The following is a 23732-nucleotide window of genomic DNA, read 5'->3' as shown; positions in this document are numbered from 1 at the left end:
AGTCAGTAGCAGCATGCTTACAAATTATTAGAGTTTTCTGTTGCCTTGTTTTACTCATATTTAATGTTTCCTTAATCTCCTCTCTACATGTACTCTCAGACATCTAATCTTTCTTCAAACAGTTTTTAAAGCCAAGGATCTGTTCACTAACATTGCAATACATGCCCTTTACCTCAGTCAATGTAGTATCAATATTACTTTGATCATTTTCCTGTGCTTCTTGCAGTGCCGCACAGCAGTTTCTTAGCTCAGTGAAGAATTCTTCTCATCTTGCTGTTATTCTAAGTTTACCCACATAGTATTTTTTGTTCCATCATTCGAACTTCCTATTTGTAGCCACAATTTTCAGTCTAAAATTTGCAATAAGAAGTGATGATCACTGCCAACATCAGCTCCATATTTAATCCTAACCACAATCTATCAACAACCCTCTAAATTTTTTTCTAAGCACTATATGATCGAGTAGATTTTCCGCTCTGTGATCAAAGGACATCCATGTAACCTTATGACAATAATTGTATCACAGTATGAAACTGAAAAATCTAAAGGTATTTCTACAGCTGTGCTGAGCATAACAGATGATCATCTGGAAAATGGCAGAAAGGTAACATATGTCTGGATGTATACAGATTAATATCACAATATTATGAAAAGGATAGTTGATACCATATAGCGGAAATGGTGAGTCACAGATAGGGACAACAAAAAGTCTGTCAAACAAGTAAGCTTAAGGCCAATAAGACCTTAATTGGAATTAGATAAAACACACACACACACACACACACACACACACACACACACGACCACAGTCTCTGGCCAGCCAGAGACTGTGATCATGTGTGTGTGTGTGTGTGTGTGTGTGTGTGTGTGTGTGTGTGTGTAGTCAAATTCTGATGAAGGCCTTTTTGACCCCAAGCTTACTTGTTTTACCGGCTTTTTGTTGTCCCTATCTGCGACTCAGCATCTCTGCAATATGGTGAGTAGCAACTATCCTTTTCACAATACTGTCTTGGATTTTCCATTGTTCAAGTTAGTACACATTACTGTAAATGTACTATATGGAAAGAGCAGGTAGTTATGCACACAATAATTGGAAAAAAAATCCCATGCTAGAGACCTCCATGAGTCGTGAACTGTAAAAGTCTTTCGCTGCTGTACTTCAGTATCAGGCTTGGAAACAAACAAGTTAGCAGTTGTTATAGTGCACCTCCTCCTCTCCCTTCCACCTAAAGTGTATAAACTTCATTAAGCAGTTACAGAGATTACTAAGAAGATTTAGTGCAAATATTTGGGAAGCATATATGGGTTTGAGTAACATGGTGCAAAGCAATACAAAATAAAGATGGAAATTCTCCCTTTTGCTCAACTCTGAAAACACGCAAAATAAAACACACCTTTAGTTATTATTACAAACATGTATATACCTGCAGTGTACATGATATTTGCTCTGAGAATGATGTTATAGATTCCATGTTGGTAGAAAGAAGATCCATTTCATCTTCCATTTTTTTGAAATCAGTTTTCATCTGAAATAAATAATGGTAATTATTAATGGTTATTATTAATAATTTAATGAGGAGTATGAAATACTGAAGTACACTTACCTTTTTAATAGTATCTGTAGCAGATATAAACTTGTTGTAGTTTTCATAAACAAGAGTTTGCATATCAGAATGTAGGACTTGTGTATCTTGAACAATTTCAATTTCCTGGTCCATTATTTGTTTTAGCGTGCATTCCTGAAATCATTGTTGCAAATAAGTTATAGAGCTGCTTATTGGGAAGTTTTTATAAAATATGCACCAATATCATCATTCAGATAACGACCACATGCAACAGTTGGTAAACCTTGGTCAATATCACATGATGACATAGTCATATAGTCACATATCCATAATTTTTTTATTTTTTTTATTTTATTTATTTATTTATTTATTTATTGGTAGTTGGCCTTGGGCACAGAAACATATGTTTACACACTTATCAATATTTATATAAGAAAACAGTCATACACAGAACACACACTGTCCTAATATGAACAAACAGTAAAGTGAAACTTCCTGGAAGATTAAAACTGTGTGCTGGACTGAAATTCGAACTCAGGACCTTTGCCTTTTGTGTGTGAGTGCTCTAATGACTGAGCTACCCTTCCTGAGAGTTTTACAGGAGAACTTCTGTGAAGTTCTAAAGGTAGGGCATGAGATACTGTTGGAAGTAAAGCTGTGAGGATGAGACATGAGTTGGTCAGTAGAGTACTTTCCCATGAAAGGTAAAGGTCTCAAGTTCAAGTGTTGGTCCACCACACAGTTTCAATTTTCCAGGTAGTTTCATATTAGTGCAAACTCTTCTGCAGAGTAAAAATTAATTCTGAAAGCAATCCCTTAGCCTGTGGCTAAGCCATCTCTCCACAATATCTTTCTTCCAGGAATTCTACTCCTCCAGGTTTCACAGGAGAACTTCTGTGAAGTTTGGCAAGCAGAAGATATGGTACTGGCAGAAGTAAAGCTTTGAGAAGGTGAATCATGCCTGGGTAGCTCAGTCGGTAGAGTAATTGCTCACAAAAGGTAAAGGTCCCAAGTTCAAGGATTGGTCTGGCACACGGTTTTAATCTGCCAAGAAGTTACATATCAGTACACGCTCTATTGCAGAAACAAATACTCATTCTGGAAACAATCCCCCAGCCTGTGGCTAAGCCATGTCTCTGCAATATCTTTTCTTCCAGAAGTGCTACTCTTGCAAGTTTTACAGGAGAACTTCTGTGAAGTTTGGAAGGTAGGAAATGAGGTACTGGTGGAAGTAAAGCTACGAGGATGAGTTGTCAGTCCAGCTTGGGTAGATCTGTTGGAAGAGAACTTGTAGCAAAAGGCGAAGGTCCCGAGTTTGTGTCTTGGTCCAGCACATAGTTTTGAGTTTCCAGGAAGATTCATATCAGTACACACTCTGGTGCAGAGTGAAAACGCATTCTGGAAACAGTAAAGTGTAGCCAGTGGGTTCAATCAAGAAGGAAACTTTCACATGGAATGGTCAGGAAAATATAGGCTACACATGAACGTGCCTTCTCACACGTACTTAAATGACTGCCTTGTAATCTCACTTGGCGTACTGATTAATCAATCAATACAATTGTGCATATGTCTGATGAGGTCACTAGGTGTGGAATAGAGGAATATATCCTCCCATGCCAGGTCATATGGGAAAATACATGTGCAAATTTAAAGGCTGTCATCGACCCCCTCAGCCTCGCTTATCACAACCAGCTAAAGTCCCTAGTATGCCTATTGAAAATGACCTTGTGCTAAATGGTGCTAATGGTGATTTGTACTTTGTTGTTACCTTCGATTGGCGTTTAGCTTGCAGACAGACTTGCTTGTCTGCCTAATGTGGGACAGCCTTCGCTAAACATTCAATTGAAAGTTATATTTTCTGTAAACAAACCAATCGCATATGGGTACACTGTGAGCATGGTTCATATTTGAGTGCTTCGTAGTTAAACCTATAAATGAGAGTGTAATAATAATAAAAAATAAAAATAAATAAAAAAATAAAAAAATAAAAAAGAGAGAGAGAGAATAACATTGCCATGGGCGGTGCTTGTGTAGTATGCATTCCCATCGCTAGGCTTGTATAGCGCAACTCATTGCCAGTTCAATGCTGCCTGTGCTGTTGAGCTGCCTTGTTCTGTTCATCTGCAGTGATTGTTTTTGCTAGTGCTGTTTTGTTCTTGTTTCATTATTTAAGTGAACAGCCAGCTGTGAAATTTTGTTTTCTACTTCATAAAAATGCTGCTGAAACTGTTTTAATATTGGAAACAGCTAACCAAGATGATACTATGACAAAAACTCAAGTGTACGATTGGTTTGCTTGATTTAAATGTGGCGACATGTCAACTGATGACAAACCTTGTTCTGGATGTTCATCAACTGCCCGAATCGATGAAAACATTGAAAAAATTTGAGAGCTTGTGCTCACAGACTGTCGACAGACAATTGAGCAACTGTCAGAGATTAGAGGGTTACCTTAGGCCTCAGTTCAGCGAATTTTAATGGAATATTTGGGATTGAAACAGGTTACTGCCAAGTTTGCTCCTCAGGTTCTGATGACAGTCACAAGGAACATTAAGTTGAAACATGTTGTGCATTGAAACAAAGGCTTGAAACTGATCCAGATTTTCAGTCAAAGATCATTACTGCCGATGAGTCATGGTGCTATGGCTGTAACCCAGAAACAAAGCAACAGTCAAGCCAATGGAAGACATCATCATCACCCCACCCACAAAAATGCTGTCAAGTCAAACCAAACATCAAAACAATGCTGATTTTATTTTTTATTTTTTTTATTTTATTTTTTTTATGCCAAGGGTGTAGTTCATTCAGAGTTTGTTCCCCATGTCAGACCATCAATCAAACCTTTTATTTGGAAGCTATAAGAAGACTGCGCAACAGTGTTCATCAAAAAGGACCCAATTTGCAGCAGATTTGAGACTGGTTCTTCCACCATGAAAATGCACCTGCACACAAAGACAATTCTGTTAGACAGCTTTTGGCTAAAAACAGCATGGTTCCTCTGCCCCATACACCTTACTCATCTGACCTGGCTCTGTGTGACTTTTTCTTATTTCCCACATGAAAAGAGGCATGAAAGAACACTGATTTGACAACATTGAGGAAGTCAAGAAAAAAATGGGGGAGGATATGTCAGCCATTTCTAAAGATGACTAAAAAAAAAATTGTTTCAAGTGGAAGCACCAGTGGGAAAAACGTATTACTTGTAATAGAGAGTATTTAGAAGGGGATAAGGTTGTTTTGTACACAATTTGAAAATATATAGCTTTTAAAAAATAATTATAGTTTTTTTGAGTACCCCTCACACAATGTTATCCAGCATGGACAGGTGAGTTATTCAATGAACATTCAGAGTACTGTATTGATTATGAGCATCCTTGTCTAGAAATCTTTTGTTTTTTGTATTTTCAGAAGAGTCAGGAACTGTTACCTTCTTTGATTTAATAGTATGTAAATAGGCTTAATAAAGTCTGTGTTTGTGAACAAGTAGACTTAGAACAGTCACAATGAGGATTTTTGGAACTACCCCATGTCAGAATAGGATTTGTCAGGCTGTTTTGCTGAGTTCTTCATCCATGATGGATTGGCAGTTCTTCAACTTTTGGAAACAACAGCTCGAGTACAAATGAGCATGTGGAAATGCTTGTACAGATGCTGATGGATCCAGCATGTCTACACTGGCCGGTCGAAGTGGCCGTGCGGTTCTAGGCGCTGCAGTCTGGAACAGAGCTACCGCTCCGGTCGCAGGTTCGAATCCTGCCTCGGGCATGGATGTGTGTGATGTCCTTAGGTTAGTTAAGTTTAATTAGTTCTAAGCTCTAGGTGACTGATGACCTCAGAAGTTAAGTCGCATAGTGCTCAGAGCCATTTGAACCATGTCTACACTGTTCCAGTGATCCTGGTTTTCTGGCTGTTCAGTGAAGCTCAAGAATATTAAGAATTGTATCTAAAGTGTTTAGCATTCTATTTCCAGGCAAGTGACTGTAAATGCCTTTAGGGGTAGTGAGTCCTTCTGTTGTCTACAAATCCAGTGATCTATAATCTTGTGCAAAAACTGGCTTCTTTATATGACACTTCGCTGCTGCCCCTCCCCACTATTCACTTACTTTTAAGTGAACATTTTGCTACAAAAATGGATATGGAAGCTGCCCATTCAGAGTTCTCTCTACATCATAAGACAACATCAGATAGTTATGTATCATGAATCACAGACTGGCAAGGCCTGTGTAGAAAATGCAAGTTTACATGTTTTTTGTAGGCTATCACATGCAGAATGATTGATGCACGACGTAGTGATCTGATTAGCACTGGCCAGTCAAACGCATGCTCAAGTGTTACAGCAGTAAGCTTCTTTTTTAGCTGAAGTTTTGTGTACTGCCAGGGCACTCGAGATATCTCCAGCAGCTCAGGTTACTATTACCACAGATTGTGAAATATCAGAACTATCACTTTGATCAGCAAATTCAGAGCACCCTGATCAATCTGGTGGTGAATTTGCATTGGAGTGGCTCCCACTTAACAGGATGGGAATCAAATCCAGCTCCACAATAATTTTCCCTACAGCTCTGGTAAAACTTTTGCAGACTGCCCAGTTGTCCTGACTGTTTTTTCTATACACGTTAGACATAGTTGCCTACACTATAATGATCTATGTCTGTCTACAGTGTCACTGCCAGTCATACAGAGCAGAGGTATGTCAGTACTGTCGGCAGTTGAGTGTGCTGATGCAAACAAAAAACATCACAGAGTCCAGGGTAGCACCACACCACCTTACACTGTCAGCAGTGGTTCATGGTATTACCATTTTATTTCTCATTGATATCAGGCCCTCGATCACAATTATTACTCAACCTGCTGGGTCTCCATCCTTAAAATCAGTAGCAGCTAAGCTGTGGACTTACACTCATTTAGAAATTTTAATACTACACCAGGTAGTTCTGGAATTAACATACAAGCAAGTAAACAGAACCCTTCCTTTCTTTGCTGTAACAGAAGCATCAATGGCCTATATGAATGTATAAGCTTTGAGTTTTCTATCAAACAATAAGTTAAAGCAATTCAGAACACCACTCCATGTACAGAACTGAATTCTTTGTGTCCCCAATATGCTCTCTAGTTTTCTCCATGCATGAGAATGATATCTACTTTTTTAATCACATTACATTAAAAGAGTCAGTAGTACTGAAAATTTTCACAACCCTGCCCAACACCTTTAGTCTCACAGGATTCATTACAGTAGTGCTGGATTACTCACATGAGTTAAAAGTCCTGTCTCCGATTCCCTATAGTAGTTGACCATCACCTTTAACCATTGTCTGCAAACCATTACACTTTTGTGGAGACTTCAAAAATATGGTAAATGCTCATCAAAATATGGTCTTATGTCCCCTTCCACATCCTGATGAATTATTTTCAAAATTGGTAGTAGAGGGTCAGTATTTCTCTATGATTGATCTTTCATAAGCTTATTTTCAACTTCCTTTGGACAAGGCTTCCAAATCCATCCTGGTATTAAATACTCCTTTTAGTTTCTGTCACTGTAACGGGCTACCTTACAGCGTTACTAGTGCACTGGAAATCTACCAGAAACTTTTAGAACAAACTGTTGCCAATGTACCATAATGCATAGTTTATCTGGGTGATATAGCAGTCACAGGCCAGAACCATATGTCAAATTTCCTACAAGCATTCTTAGCAAGGTGAATTAAAGTGCAATTTGTCCAAATACTCCTTCTTTCAGCCTTCCATTAAGTATATAGGGTATATCCTTAACTGGGATAGCCTTAAATTGATATCAAACAATATGGCAACCATTTCCCATATTCCTACACCAAAGAACTTAACAGATCTGCAGAGGGATAGCCTTAAATTGGTATCAAACAATATGGCAACCATTTCCCATATTCCTACACCAAAGAACTTAACAGATCTGCAGATTCTTATATATATTATGACCTTTCTATCTCACAAATTGCAATGACACTCCAACACTTAAATCAATTAAGAGAAAAGTGGTCTCTTTAAGCTGAAGCAACGTCTCCAAACTGCTCCTTGCCTGATATTGTATCAGCCTCATTTACCTCTAGCATTGGCCATGGATGATTCATTTCATGGTATCAGGGTTACTCTCTCTCATAAGTACTTGAATACAAAGACTACTGCATTTGCCCCCAAGGTGCTCACTCCAGCACAAGAAAATCATTCCCACTTCAAGAAGGAGGGGTTCTGACAGCCCGGGAGAAAATGGCAAAGCCAACAGTGAAAACATCCCACATCTCCCCACCAAAGAAATCCAAAGCTGTTCAAACAACTCATGGTGACCTCCCTTCAACTGTCGGAACCCCTTTCTCATCAAGTTCCTCAACTGTGGAGCCATAATCAATGCACAGTGCTATGATGACTCTTTGCGGTAACTGCAAAGTGCATATGGTCAAAATGCCCTTTCAGACTGAATCATCCTGTTGCACGATAGTAGCCGCCCTCAAGCTGCCAATCAGACGAAGGCTACACTTCAGTGATTTGGTTGAGAAATGCTGCAACATACTCCGTACAGCATGGATCTTTCACCATCTGAGTATTACATCTTTGGCGACCTGAAGAAAGACATACGTGAATCTCTGTTTCAGTTGGATGAGTAAGTGCAAAAGTGGGGGTAGTTTTGGATCTGTCAGCAACCGACCACATTCTACAAAACGGGAATTGACCATCTCATCTACCAATGGGATAAATGTCTTAAAGCGTATGGCGGTTACTTTTGAGTGAAACCATTCCATGGTCCTATTGTGGAGGTTTTGTTGGTTGGGTTTTTTGACTGCCTCTTACATATAACCACTTCCTCGTTCCTTATATTATCTATTTTTATTGTGTTATGATGACAAATTCTATATCATTGTGAGAAGAACCCTGCATGAATGAATAAATAGATGTATCTCTGTTAATTGACTGACGCTTCTTACTGACTGCCACAAGAGCATCTACAGTTATTCAGCATCTCTACCTTACAGAAACAGTCATCCTAAAAAGGACTAGTGAAAATACAGTAAATCACAGGGATCTGACAACTGCTCTGGTTACAATGACTGCTCATGGAAATTAGGTGGGCAAGTAACCTCTTATCAGAAACATTCAGATGCTGAACATCCCACGTGTCATGTGACCGTGTGAGGGGGGACGCCCCACACTGCTGTGGGACTCATATACCTAGGATTTAGAAAACTTAAAATTATATTTGGAAAGTGTAATGCACATTAAGGAGAACTATGACAACTATCAATAGTATGAAATGTGCCAAAAGCGCAATACAAGAAAGAAACATGGTATATCACCATTCTATTGGCTCTGTACTAAAACAGGCAATTGTTTTACGTACAAATCAATAAAACTCCTGAAGGTTATAGCTCAGCATATCTGGAACTTACCACTTCAGTAACTCAAAGGTTAAAATAGTTTATTTTAGAACTGTGTTTATGGAGTACATGAATCAATTATCCTTACACTTGGTGACTGATGAAAGATGTCTACAATAATAGGTGCATTTCTACGTGATGAATGTTACAAATAAAAACAGTTATATATCTGCACCAAGAAATCTTCTTTTAGCTTGATAATGTGTTAATCTGAGACTTTAAAATGGTCACCCAACCAAAGCTGGTTATCTGTGAATTAATATACATTACAACAGCTTTAGGTGCTTCCATGATGCCGGTCTTCAAATAGACTGAAACTGTTTACAGAAAATGATAAAAAACTGCTAGCATTTTTTGCAGCAAATTTGGTATTATGATGTGCCTATCAGACAAGTCAAGAGACATGATCCATAGAGTAATGGGGTAGGATCAGTAGGTGCATAGGGGAAGACATGGTTCTATATTTTCATCAACATTTACATACACGTTCCACAGGCTACCACATGATGCACAGTGGAGGATGCCTTATACCATAACATTCCCTTTCCTATTCCACTTGCAGATCGAGTGAGGGAAAAATAGCTGTCTGTATGCCTCCACACAAGCCCTAATTTCTCTTATCTTGTCTTGATAGTCCTTAAGCAAAATGTATTGTGTTGATGCATAAGTTGGTGGCGTTTTTCTGTAAGTTTAATAAACACAACAGATACGCATAACAGAGAGTTCACTATTTACAACAGTCTGTCAACTTTGGGATAACTTTTTGATTTCACAACTGTAGAAATCAGATAATTTTGAGATGAAGAACTCGTCAAGCTATGTTTGGAGAGCATTTTCATCTAGGAAGGAAGTTCCTTGAAGGTTGTATGAAAGAGGGTGCAAAAGGTGAACATCTGAGGGTGCAAGATCAGGTAAACAAGGTGGGTGTGGAATGACCTCCAAATCCAACTCCTGCACAGTGTTTTTGTCAGTCTAGCAGAATGTGGGCGGGCATTATTGTGGAGTAGCATCACTTCAAGCAGTCTTCCTGGTCGATGTTCTTAAACTGTGTCTGCAAGACGATTCAGTTGTTGACAGTAAATGTCAACAGTGGTTGTCATACCTCAGAGAAGCAATTTGTAGTACACCACACTGCCACTCACCCACCAGATGCATAACGACATTATCTATCATGAATGCTTGCAAGTCTTTGTATGGGGAGTTGCTGCTTGTTTGGGCTCAGCCATTCCTTTCCTTTCCTTGTGTGAGCAAAAAGACACCATTTCTTGTCAGCAGTAACAATACAAGATAAGAATGGTCAGTGTTTTCATAAGCAAATTGATGATGAGCAAGCAGAGGTGAGCATATGACCACCCGCTGATTTTTATAATTTTGGATTAGGGCATGTGGTACCCACACACTCAATTTTTGAACTTTCCCCACCGCAAGCAAATGTTGCGCAATGGTGGATTGATCACAGTCCTTCAAATTTGCCAGTTCTTGAGTACACTAACGTGGTTCATTGTGGAATAATGTATTTATAAACGATCTTCATCAAACCGCAAAGGTCTTTCTGAATGTGGAGAATCACTAACGTCAAACAACTCTGCTTAAAACGCGAAAACCATTTTCTTGTCATGCTTTGTCCTATGGCATTATCCCCATACATTTCTGCCTGCCTCTGCTGCTGTCACCCCTCTGTTGAACTTAAACAGAAGAATATGTCACAAATGTTCTGATTTCTCCACCTGGCACTCCATTTTCTAGCATCCACAGTTCCACTCACTATCTCCAAATGAGAAAATGGCAATATGTAAACTCAAGTAGCAACAGTGAACTACAAATAAAACTTGAGAATCGATAAACAAGCTTATAGCAACTGGAACACCAACATGCGAAACAAAAACACAATATACTCATGCACCAACCTAATACATTGGTGGCAGTAGAATCATTCTGCCGTCACCCTCAAATGCCGGTTCTCTAAATTTTCTCAATTGTGTTTTTCAAAAAGAATGTCGTCTTCCCTCCAGGGGTCCCCATTTGAGTTCACAAAGCCTCTCCATAATGGTCGTGTGTCAATCAAACCTATTGGTAAAAACATCTAGCAGCATGCCTCTGAGTTGCTTTGAAGTCTTTCTTCGATCCGATTTGGTGAGGTCAAGCAGTACTAAAGAATGGCTCACATTAGTGTTTTATACATGGTCTCATTTATAGATAAGCTACACTTTCCTAAGAGTCCCTCAATAAATCAAAGCTAATCATCTTTCCTGCTACCAAACTCACAAGCTCTTTCCATTTCATATCGCTTGGCAACGTGACATCTGTATCTTCAATCAGTGTGACTACATACTGTATTCAAACATTACAAGATTGTTTTTCATACTCATCAGCATTAATTCACATTTTTTCCTACATTTAGAGCAAGCTGCCATTCATCACACCAAATAGAAATTCTGTCTAAGTCACCCTGTATCCTCCTACAGCCACTCAATCACACTTCCCTGTACACTATAGCACCATCAGGAAACAAAAGCAGATTGCTGCTCACACTTTCTGTCAGACCATTTATGTGTATAGAGAAGAACAGTGGTCATATCACACTTACAGGGGCACTCCTGGTGGTACCTTTGTCTCTGATCGACACTTGCCATCCAGGACAATATATTAAGTTCTACAATTTAAGACACATTCGAGCCACTCATATATCTGGGCACCTATTCTGTATGCTTGGGCTTTCGTAACACTCTGCAGTTGAGTACTGTGTCAAATGCTTTCCAGAAGTCTCAGAGTATGGAGTCTGCCAGTTTCCCCTTCAGCCAAGCTCACAGGATTTCACGAGAGAAAAGGACTAGCAGAGTTTTGCACAATTGTAAATGCGTTCTCAATCCATGCTGTTTTTTGGACAGCAGCTTTCCTGTCTCAAGGAAATTTACTATATTCACACATTGAATATACTCCAGAAATATGCAGAAAAACAATGTTAAGGACACTGGTCTGCAATTTTGCAGGTCATTTCTTTTATTCTTATTATACTAAGTAGTTGCCTGTGCTTTTCTCCAGTCACTTGGGGCATTGTACTGGTGAGAGTTTCATAATAAATGCTAACTCAGTACGGGGTCAATGTCTAAGTGTACACTCTACAAAACCAAACTGGGATTCCATTCAGACCAGACAACTTATTTGTTTTCAACTCCTCAGTTTAAACTTCCTTGCAGATTAAAACTGTGAGTTGTACCAAGACTCAAAATCAGGACCTTTGCATTTCTTGGGCAATTGTTCTGTTGACTGAGCCACCAAGCATGACTCAAGACCTGTGCTGACAGCTTTACTTCTGAATGCACCACATCTCCTTCCTTCCAAACTTCACATAAGTTCTCCTGCAAACGTTGTGGTATTAGCACCCCTGGAAGAAAGGATACTTGGAGACATAGCTTTGCCACAGCCTGGGGGATCTTTCCAGAATGAAATTTTCACTCTGCAGTGGAGTGTTCACTCATATGAAGTTTCCTGGGAGATTAAAACTGGCCAAGACACTGGCAGAAGTAAGGATGAGTCATAAGTCATGCTTATGTGGCTCAGTTGGTAGAACAGTATGAAGTTCAAGTCTCGGTCTGTCACACAGTTTTAATCTGCCAGGAAGTTTCATATCAACGCACATTGTGCTGCAGAGTAAAAATTTCATTTTGTAACTCTTTCAGTCGCGTCTCAGTTTGAGGGATACCTATTTTTATGTCCTCCATAAGGGAATCTGTGTGATGGTCAAATGGTGGTATGTCTGTGTCATATGATCCTCCAGCAGCAATGATTTTGTAAATGTGAAATGTAAAACTTAAGTTTTCTTAAAAATGACGCTTCTTGGGGTGAAGGGTGAGGGCATGGGGGAAGGGAGGAAAGAGACAGGAAGGATTATCAGGGTATAATGCCATTTCATTTCAATGATGAGATCATTACAGACATAACATTAGCTCATATTGGAGGAGGACAGGGAATAAAATTGGCTGTGTCCTATTTCAACGGTACCATCTGGATATTTGTCTCAAATGATGAATCTGGATGGCTGCACGCTCCTCCTGAAAATAGAAGAAATGACTTCACCACTTCCCTCAGTAGTGGTGGGAAGTATTGGATATGACAGCTACCCTGCCAGATACACTCTTTTGCACATCACAGTGTTCCAGGTTGCTAGCTACACCTGTAATGCAGTGAGCAACACCATTCCTATGGTTGATCAACACAGGTCATCTCTGATGGAGGAACTACTTTTTCTGCACATCCCACAGGTGTCAATCCAAGACTATGATGACACCATCTGATCAAGAAAGCCGACCAGTGATGAGCTCGCTATCCCCAATGGCAGCAGCCAGTCATGCAACTCCAGTGTATTCATCATAACCCATGATTGAGGCCTGCAGAGGCAGACCCACCATAGAGTAAAATTCCAAAGTTATATCACAGAGTTGTGACCTGCAGTACTTTAGTTACAGTGGATTAACTGAGATGACATCCTGGAATACGCCTTAGCAGTGACGAACCGTTATTGTAACCAGCATAGTCAAATACTGTGTCGCTGTTTGGTCTTAGTCTCAGGCAGAGATTGTATTAATGGAAGTATCACATACTCATGCTCAGAGTTCTATTTGAGATATTGTGAGTTATAATACAATAGAGTTTCTAGGCCTTGACTAATTTCTTGTGTAGTGATTTCGGAACACTCCACTAGCACAGTCATTCAGAGTGACATAAGAGTACTTCACCTGCACTAAGGGCATGCCACAACAGTGGCATAGTTGGTATTGTGATTCAGTGCTTCTACATCCACTGCATTTCTTCACATATTTGGCGGTACTATGGAGTGCCATTAGAGTGGTTCTGCTTCGTGAACACTGGATGGAACTTGTGGATGAGGTATTTTCTATAATATGGTGTCCTTCTATGATTTTTCCTGCCTTCTAATGTTGTTATCGAAACATTTAGTGCTCCTTGTGGACGGAGTGACCTACATTTTCTCTGAACTTCGTTGCTCTTCTGGAATGTTCCTCAGACTTTCCCTCATTGATGGGTGTTTCACACTGGGGTTATGACTTACATCACTGTTTATTCTCAGTTGCTTAGTGCACATAAAGGAAAACCAAGAAAGCTATAAACTGTGCGAGTCTGTACATAGCCATGACACACACCAAAGGCAGATGATGGAATCCCAGTTACTAGGCTTAAAAAAAACCAAAACAGTTACACATACACAGGGATACAATTATTTAACATGCTACCGCCTACAGCACACGGTGTATCACTGAATGTCTTCAAAAATATTACAAAAATGTGGCTTGGACAAAAAGCATTCTATACAATAGAAGAATTTAAAGTATGTAATAAAAATGATCTAATCTATTAAAACTGCTGTATGACATGACCACCATATTACATGAGCACTTCTGAAAACGTTATTGTATCATGCGATTGTGCTTTATTTACATAATGTATTTTTACTCAATAGTTAACTGCTGTATGACATGACCACCATATTACATAAGTTCTTCTGAAAATGTTATTGTACCATGCTGTTGTGCTTTATTTACATAAGCATTTTCCCCAATGGTTAACATATATTAAGCCTGTCTCATTTATATTTGTTAAAATGTTTTTCTAAGCATGTGTATTGTGTTACACATACAGTATCTCCTTTTGTCATTCTGCATGGCGCATTTATGTTCAATGACTACTAAATATGTGCAGTATAAAACATATTTACTCATTCAGAATGTTAAAAATGTATGACTTATTTTGTAATTATATAATGTATGTAAAATGACGACATCAATTGCATGAAAAATGCTTAAAGATGGATCAATAAATCAATAAATAAATATGCACCTTGTAGACTTTTGTGTACAAACTTTTCAGTGCCTCACAATCACATTGGGCTATACTGTTCCAGATGGCATATCCACCTGATCTGTCAAGCTTCCTGCTGACACTCAGTGTGTCTTTGGATAAACTGAGTGCTACACAAGAGCAGTCACTGTAGCAGCTGGAGGACCAGGAACAACATTATCTGGATAGCTGGTACACACCACTGGCATTTCACACCCTCAACCCGATGCAGGAAGAGTGGTCCAATTATACGGATTGCCTTAAACAACAATGGTTGTGGCAAAGTGACATAACTTTCATCGTATGTCTACGAAGATTGGCCAATCATATAAAGAATGGGTGGTTACTTTCCAAGACCTTGCCGATGAATACAAGGCATGTGCTCCTTCCTATCCAGATACTGCAGATAGGAATATGATGATTGTTTACACTCCAGATGCAGCACTCCAGAGGGACCTTATCCATCTGAACAACCCCTTCCTGAACAAGTGCTTGTCTGTCATCCACACGTTTGAGTGACCAAGCACACCAAACAAGTGCAAGGTCAAGAGTTTTTCAGACAAACAATCAACACCATGCGGTAAATGTCAACTGGCACCTCCACTTCAAAACACTAACACCTCTTCTTCCACAGCTGCTTCATCCTGACCCAAATCCTGCTCCCTGTGATTCAAGGCTCATGACAAGCAGTGCTACTACTTCAGACACATGAGTGTGCTTTTTGTCAGAAGTTGGTAACTAGGCTGAAGTTGGCTGAAGAAAGTAACTCGCACCGTCAAGTGTTCCACTTATCCTGGTGACACGAATGAGTCATCAATTCAGGTGATGATCCTCCAGGTGATTTTGAGAACGCAGTGTACATTGTTGTCTCCAGTGAGCATTCTCCTGTTGATGGGGTGGAATATCAAGATAGTAGTTTGTACAGTGTACTTCCCCACAACAAAACTGTGGATGCTACCATCAATGGCCATACTATTCCATTCCAGCTGGACATTGGGTCATCTAAGAAGATCATCAGAGGTGATACATATGCTTTAGTGGGAGCACCACAGTTATGCAGGTTCCATAGGACAATGACCAGTTACAGTGACCAAACTATTTGTGTCAAAGGTCGTTGAGAGGTGCAGATCCAGTGTAAGAACACTAGGTTGTAACCATTGCTTTTGGTGACACAAACAGATTTCCCATGCCATATCCTCACACAACCCAATCGTCCCACCACCTCCAAAAACCAGCTCAAAAGTGTGTCCACTTCATCAACCAATATCACCCTGGACTGGAACAACTGAACCACATCCTACATCAGGGCTTTGATTATCTATCATCATGCCCAGAAATGAGGGACATTTTACACAAGACCCTTCCCACCACTCCTAAAGTGGTGTTCTGTCACCCACACAAGCTCCACAATCTAGTCCATCCTTATGCAACTCATAATCCCACCCCTTGCCACAAGGATCATACCCCTTTGAAAGACCCAGGTGCAAGACCTGCCCAATCCACCCACCCAGCACTTCTTATTCCTGTCCTGTCAAAGGTTTATCATACCCCATCAGAGGCCAGGCCACATGTGAAATCAGCTGTGTCATCTGCCAGTTCTGCTGCAATCATTAAACAGCTTTTTATATTTGTATGACTACCAACCAGGAGCCCACCACAATGAATGGTCACCACCAATTGTGGCCAAGAGCAAAGTGGACCACACTGTGGCACAACATGCAGCTGAACATAACATGCTTGATTTCAATGGCTGTTTCACAACCTGGGCAATACGGCTTCTCCCTTCCACAGCCAGCTTTTCTGAACTGTGCATATGGAAGTTATCCTTACAACACATTCCCCACTCCCAAAATCATCTTGGTCTCAACCTGTTTGTACCAACTCTGTCCTACCACATCCTCCCAATTTGCCTCTCCCCACCCTCACTGTGCTCTGCGCTATGCCTGCCCACCCACCAGTCTTATCCCCTTCTCTGCTCCCATCTCCTCCCCCTTTCCCTCTGCCACAGCATCCAGATGCTACAAACATGTCCAACAGAACAGATCCTACACAGACATACACATTTCTACAAGAATGCGATGGCTTCTTGATGTTTAATTCTGTGCGGACACACTAATTTCATCTGAACTCCTACGGGAATCAACAATTTGGGAGTAGGAGGTTAATGGATGATGGACACTGCGTTGCAGTGTGTGATATGTTGAAAATTTGTGTCAGACGGAAAGCATGTCTGGATGATTGAGGAGGTTGTAGCAAACATTCAGGAGAAGTGGAGTATCTGGGTTTGAGAACCGGTCCAGAACAGATTTTCAACTTGCGCCATTGCTTTACCACAATGCCCTGTGCAGCTGAAAGCCATGAGTTTCCCACTCATCCTTTCCCTTTCATGTCCAACAGAACAGACACCTCTCAGATATATACATTTTTGAATATTTTTTCTAGCTCACTGCTCACCCTTTCACTCCATGTGCGCGCATGCATACATACACACACACACACACACACACACACACACACACACACACAAACACAAAATAACGAACGAAAAACAGTTTGTCATCTACTACATTTTTGCTATTCACGAAGTAAAACTACAGCATCAAGCACAACATTTTAATTTATTGCTCCTTTTCTACTAACCCTATTTGCAACACATAATGCAGATAGTATCACTAAATGCACCTGCAACGTTATATCACCGTATGATGCACAGTTCTTTGAGATACAACATCATACACATTGAGATGCTTGAAAAATGAGCTTTTCTTAAAGTGGAGCTGTTTACACAAGGAATTCTTTAATGAACTGGGGGGGGGGGGGGGGGGGGATGGGATGGGGTAAGGAGGGGGTTACCAGTTTGTCAACTATGACAACAGTTGCTAATTTGGTATCATTCATTTCAAAGGCATTAGATGAGAAAAAGAAATCTTGCAGTTTGTTTCTTGACCTCTCTAAAGCTTTTGACTGTATATGTCATGACACTTTATCACTATGGTGTAAGAGGAAAGTCAGCTAACATTGTAAAATCTGCTCTGTGTTACTTAAAGTCAAGTACGGAGTACCTAAGGGTTTTATGCTTGGACCATTTTGGACCACATTTCATTCTTTGCATAAATGACCTAAACATTGTTGACAGTTACAAAGTCATTATGTATACTGGTAACATTTTTGTTATTACTTGCTCTGACACAGTTGATGGACTTCAAAAACAAGTGACACTGAGTAACGAAAAAATACACCAATAACAGCAACAATATGTCTATAAATGAAAGCAAAACAATGTACATGCACATGCATGCCAACAGAGTAGTCTATATTGACAGTACTTAGTCTTGGAAACTCAGCCACACAGTAGACAAAACAGTTACCGATTCCTGAGTGTGACAGTGTATAGTTACACAACTTGGGAAAATCACATAGACAATATTTGCTCAAAAAAGAGCTCCAACACATTTCCTTTGAGTAAAATGTCTAGTAGTACAAATGAAGACACTTTATTGAAAGTATACTATGGTCTCATATGTCTACACTTAGCTTCATTCATTCTGGTCTGGGCTTGCACTGCAAATACATACTGACTGACATTAAAAAAAAAGGTGAGGAACCCAGAAGTTGAGGAGGAAATTGAATGAACCTTGATGGGTTAGGGAGGTATGTGATGTTATATCAGTGTTTATGAAACTGAGTCTTGACAAAGAACTTGGCAGTCTGAGCCCAATTATGACATTGCACCCCCTATGACCTCAATGCATGCACTGATTCAGCTGCGAAGAGTCCATGAAGTCATTGTATCCTTGTCTGAGACATGGTGGCCCACAACTGTTGTAGCTGGTTCCCAACATTGTGGGTACCAGCACTGTGACCAAGATGACGTCCAAGCTGGTCCCACCCGTGTTCTATCGGGAGCAGATCTGGTGATATTGCAAACCACATGTGCCATGTGTGGACAAGCATTGTCTTGTTGAAAAATGGCACCACGACGCTGTTACCTAGGGGTAACACTTGAGGACATAAGATGTATTTGATGTACCATTGTGCCGTCCCAGTTTCCTCACTCACTATCAGCCATGACCTAAAGTCATACCCAATGGCTCCCTCCACCATGAAACCAGGGGTAACACTGTTGTGCCTCTTCAAAACACTGGAAGAATGGAGTATTTCCCCAGGTCACCACCATACTCGCCAATGACAGTCATCTGGGATAATGCAGAACTGTGATTCATTGCTGAACACAATGTGATGCCAGTTACCTGCAGTCCATGCTTTCCTGTCACAGGACCACTCCAAACACAGCCGTTTGTGTTGTGGTGCTAATGGCTGTCTATGCATGGGACAATAATACAGTAGTATGGCTGCTGCTGGTCTCTGATCATGCCACAGAATGAAACAGAATATTGCAAGAAGTCTATTACCCCTTCTCAGATGGCAGCCATAAATGGGAAGGGGTTATGATGTGCTTGGTGCACAATACAGTGATCATCCCTTGTGGTGGTCACACTTAGTCAACCAGAACATGACAATGAGTATGCCTGCCATCATGTTGCCATGCAGTCCAACATCATGGCAATGTAACATATCCAAATGTCCCATACGTCTGGATATTACATAATTTGACCAGTCAGCAAAGGGCAGATTCACAATGAGGCCTCTCTCAAACTCTGTCAAGTGCTGATAAAGCTGTCTCGCCTGAGTATGAGGCATATTTGTGTCCTTCACAGTGAACACTCAACATCTGATGTTGTTCATGACTCTTATGTATCCCACTAGGTCTGGAACAACACCATTTCACTCTGGTAACTGTTCTACCAGTCAGAGAGAATTGCAACTCTAATAATTTACATATCCAACAATGGTGTGTACATTTACGAAGATACATTAACCCCTGACCATTTTTTCTGGGTGTTTCAATTCTTTTCTCAGACAGTGCACAAACATTATCAAAGCTTCAAAAGAAAGTCATGAGATGTATTACAAAAATATAGCCTAGAAATTTTTGCAGAGACAAATTTAAAGATCTTCATGTATTAACTGCCACAGCATTGGTGCGAATATGATGTCATTCTTTTCTTAAAGTTTCATTGGTCAGCCAATTTCAGTCATAACGTAATGACAACAACACTAGAAATAGGAATGAGTGTCACACACGATTTTGTCTCAAGTACAGATAGTGTTGAAGATCAGTGGACAAAGTTCAAAACCTTCATACAATACGCATTAGATGAGTATGTGCCAAGCAAGATCATAAGAGATGGAAAAGAGCCACCGTCGTACAACAACCGAAATAGAAAACTGCTGCGGAAGCAAAGAGAACTCCACAGAAACATAAACATACCCAAAGCCTTGCAGACAAACAAAAATTACATGAAGCAAAATGTAGCGTGAGGAGGGCTATGCGAGAGGCATTCAATGAATTCGAAAGTAAAGTTCTATATACCGACTTGGCAGAAAATCCTAAGAAATTTTGGTCTTACGTCAAAGCGGTAGGTGGATCAAAACAAAATGTCCAGACACACAGTGACCAAAATGGTACTGAAACAGAGGATGACAGACTAAAGGCCAAAATACTAAATGTCTTTTTCCAAAGCTGTTTCACAGAGGAAGACTGCACTGTAGTTCCTTCTCTAGATTGTCGTACAGATGACAAAATGGTAGATGTCGAAATAGATGACAGAGGAATAGAAAAACAATTAAAATCGCTCAAAAGAGGAAAGGCCGCTGGACCTGATGGGATACCGGTTCGATTTTAGACAGAGTACGTGAAGGAACTTGCCGCCCTTCTTGCAGTGGTGTACCATAGGTCTCTAGAAGAGCATCGCGTTCGGGACCGATGACCATCGCAGTCTGGTCCCTTCAATCTCATAAACCAACCAACCAGCATAGCATTCCAAAGGATTGGAAAAGGGCACAGGTCATCCCTGTTTTCAAGAAGGGACGTCGAACAGATGTGCAGAACTATAGACCTATATCTCTAACGTCGATCAGTTGTAGAATTTTGGAACACGTATTATGTTCGAATATAATGATTTTTATGGAGACTAGAAATCTACTCTGCAGGAATCAGCATGGGTTTCAAACAGGACAATTGTGTGAAACCCAGCTCACGCTATTCGTCCACGAGACTCAGAGGGCCATACACACGGGTTCCCAGGTAGATGCCGTGTTTCTTGACTTCCGCAAGGCGTTTGATACATTTCCCCACAGTCATTTAATGAACAAGTAAGAGCATATGGACTATCAGACCAATTGAAGAGTTCCTAGATAACAGAGCGCAGCATGTCATTCTCAATGGACAGAAGTCTTCCGAAGTAAGAGTGATTTCAGGTGTGCCGCAGGGGAGTGCCGTAGGACCGTTGCTATTCACAATATACATAAATGACCTTGTGGATAACATTGGAAGTTCACTAAGGCTTTTTGCGGATGATGCTGTAGTATATCAAGAGGTTGTAACAATGGAAAATTGCACTGAAATGCAGGAGGATCTGCAACGAATTGACACATGGTGCAGGGAATGGCAATTGAATCTCAATGTAGACAAGTGTACTGTGCTGCAAATACATAGAAAGAAAGATCCTTTGTCATTTAGATACAATATAGCAGGTCAGGAACTGGAAGCAGTTAATTCTCTAAATTATCTGGGAGTAGGCATTAGGGGTGATTTAAAATGGAATGACCATATAAAATTAATTGTCAGTAAAGCAGTTGCCAGACTCAGATTCATTGGAAGAATCCTAAGAAAATGCAATCCGAAAACAACGGGAGTAGGTTACAGTACACTTGTTCGCCCCCTGCTTGAATACTGGTCACTGGTGTGGGATCCGTATCAGATAGGGTTGATAGAAGAGATAGAGAAGATCCAATGGAGAGCAGCTGGCTTCATTACATGATCATTTAGTAATTGCAAAAGCGTTACAGAGATGATAGATAAACACCAGTGGAAGACTCTGCAAGAGAGACGTTCAGTAGCTCGGTAAGGGCTTTTATTGAAGTTTCGAGAACATACCTTCACCGAGGAGTCACGCAGTATATTGCTCCCTCCTACGTATATCTCACAAAGAGACCATGAGGATAAAATCAGAGAGATAGAGCCCTCACAGAGGCATCCCACCAGTCTTTCTTTCCACGAACAATACGAGACTGGAATAGAAGGGAGAACTGATAGAGGTACTAAAAGTACCCTCTGCCACACACCGTCAGGTGGCTTGCGGAGTATGGCTGTAAATGTAGATGTAAGCATCTACAACCAATGGGTAAAGACCAGAGACATGCAAGCAGTAGTTTTTAGAATAAGCTTTTACATGACATAAATAAATAAATTAAAGGAGCACCTGACTCTGGGTTGCTTCTACGCCTGTACCAAACAAATAAATTTAAATCTGTGACAGCAAACAAGTTTTGCATAACACAGGTTAGAAGAATGCTCACTGCTGCTAATTTTTTGTTTGTTTTTGTCTGTCCATTTCCTCCTCTCTCTCCCCCCCCCCCCCTCTCCATCTCATCCTCCTCCATCTCTCTGTCCATCTCCTTCTTCCCTCTCCCCCCATCTGTCCACTTTTCTATCCCCCCCCCCCCCCCCCCCGGCTCTCCATTTCATCCTCTCACCACTATCTGTCCATCTCCTCCTTCAACCTCTCTCTACCCATTTCTTCTCACCCCACTTCCTCTTCCTTCTGCTCATTACCCCTTCCATCTTCCACCTGCCTCCTATACCTTCCCTTCTCTATGCCCATCTCGTCATTTCCCCTCTCTCTGCACATACTCCACCTCTCTCTATCCATTCCCTCCTACATTTCTCAGTCCATCTCCTCCTCCACTCCATCTCCCTTGATCCATCTCTTCCTTACACCCTCTCTGTACATCTTCTCCTCCTCTTATCTCTGTCCATTTCCTCCTATCCATCTCTGTCCATCTCTTCCTCTCCCCTTTCTGCCGGCCCATCTCTTCTGCTTCCCACCCAATCTCTGTCCATCTCCTCCCCCATCTGCATCTTTCCATCTCGTTCTCCCCTTCTGTCTTCTCCTGTGGTTATCCACACTTACAGCCCCTGTGTCACATTCCAAAACTAACCATACAACACACTTGTCATGCAGAGCTGCCTAGAAGTCAGGGGTTACCAACTCTTCTAACCTCTTATTTGTAATGGACTACACATACTGCTGTTAAAATGGTCTATGGTCAAACAAACAAACAAACAAATATCAAATGAGAGATGACACCTTTAGTTATCATATAGAGCCCAACTCCATCAAAATACAGGGAACATTTTATATTGGTGCATTAATTTTTCAATTCTGCTTGATATGTTACATCACGCCTTCAAAGTGATATTCTAGGGGAAGGATAAGTGATGATTATAGAATTTTTTCGAACTAACATGTTATTGCAATAATGTGAATGTATTTTATTTAATGACATATGGAGAGCTGTCAAAATTCTAATTATTACTTAGGTCATCATTGAGTTGTTTATCGTAATGAGGAAATGTTTATTAGGTCTACTGATTATCAGTTCTTATGCCCGGCAAAGTAATAAACTTTTTTATCATGTCTCATACCGATCTGTGATCAGAAAGGCAAAATGTGGCCTATAGTTTCCGAGAACTTTTATTTGAAATATTGCTCATAAATGTCAAACGTCACTTCTGTACGAGATAAACAAACAGGTCTCTTACTTTCAGAAGTCTTTGTAAATACATGTCCGCATTGAAATGTTGGCCGTTTATATCGTATGGATTGCCTGTACTTTCTGCCATTGCAATTGTTTACCAGTGCTTCGCTAATACTTGCCACTGCACAGCTGTTCTACTGTTGTTGGTAAACTGTTTGTTTGCTGTTAATAAGAGCTTGAGCAAAGATAATGTGTGACGATTTCAGAGATTTCCTATAATAGGTAATGTTTCATAAAATAAAGCGAT

At 40.4% G+C, this 23732-nt stretch overlaps 1 protein-coding gene across 1 annotated transcript in view; it reads right to left on the bottom strand.

Moving 5' to 3' along the window:
• LOC124619432 (vacuolar protein sorting-associated protein 51 homolog) overlaps positions 1-23653 on the bottom strand; it is a 120711-nt gene extending 97058 nt beyond the window's left edge. The window contains exons 1-3 of the mRNA XM_047145808.1: positions 23490-23653; positions 1605-1739; positions 1425-1526 (exon numbers count right to left, since the gene is read on the bottom strand). Coding sequence (XP_047001764.1) covers positions 1425-1526; positions 1605-1739; positions 23490-23570 — 318 coding nt within the window. The 5' untranslated portion in view covers positions 23571-23653. The remainder of the gene's footprint in view (positions 1-1424; positions 1527-1604; positions 1740-23489) is intronic.
• Between the last annotated feature and the right edge of the window lie 79 nt (positions 23654-23732).

This window comes from Schistocerca americana, chromosome 6, assembly GCF_021461395.2.
Source record: "Schistocerca americana isolate TAMUIC-IGC-003095 chromosome 6, iqSchAmer2.1, whole genome shotgun sequence".
Taxonomy (NCBI): domain Eukaryota; kingdom Metazoa; phylum Arthropoda; class Insecta; order Orthoptera; family Acrididae; genus Schistocerca; species Schistocerca americana.
Note: the sequence above shows the minus strand (reverse complement) of the source record. Positions and strands in the feature narration are given on the sequence as shown.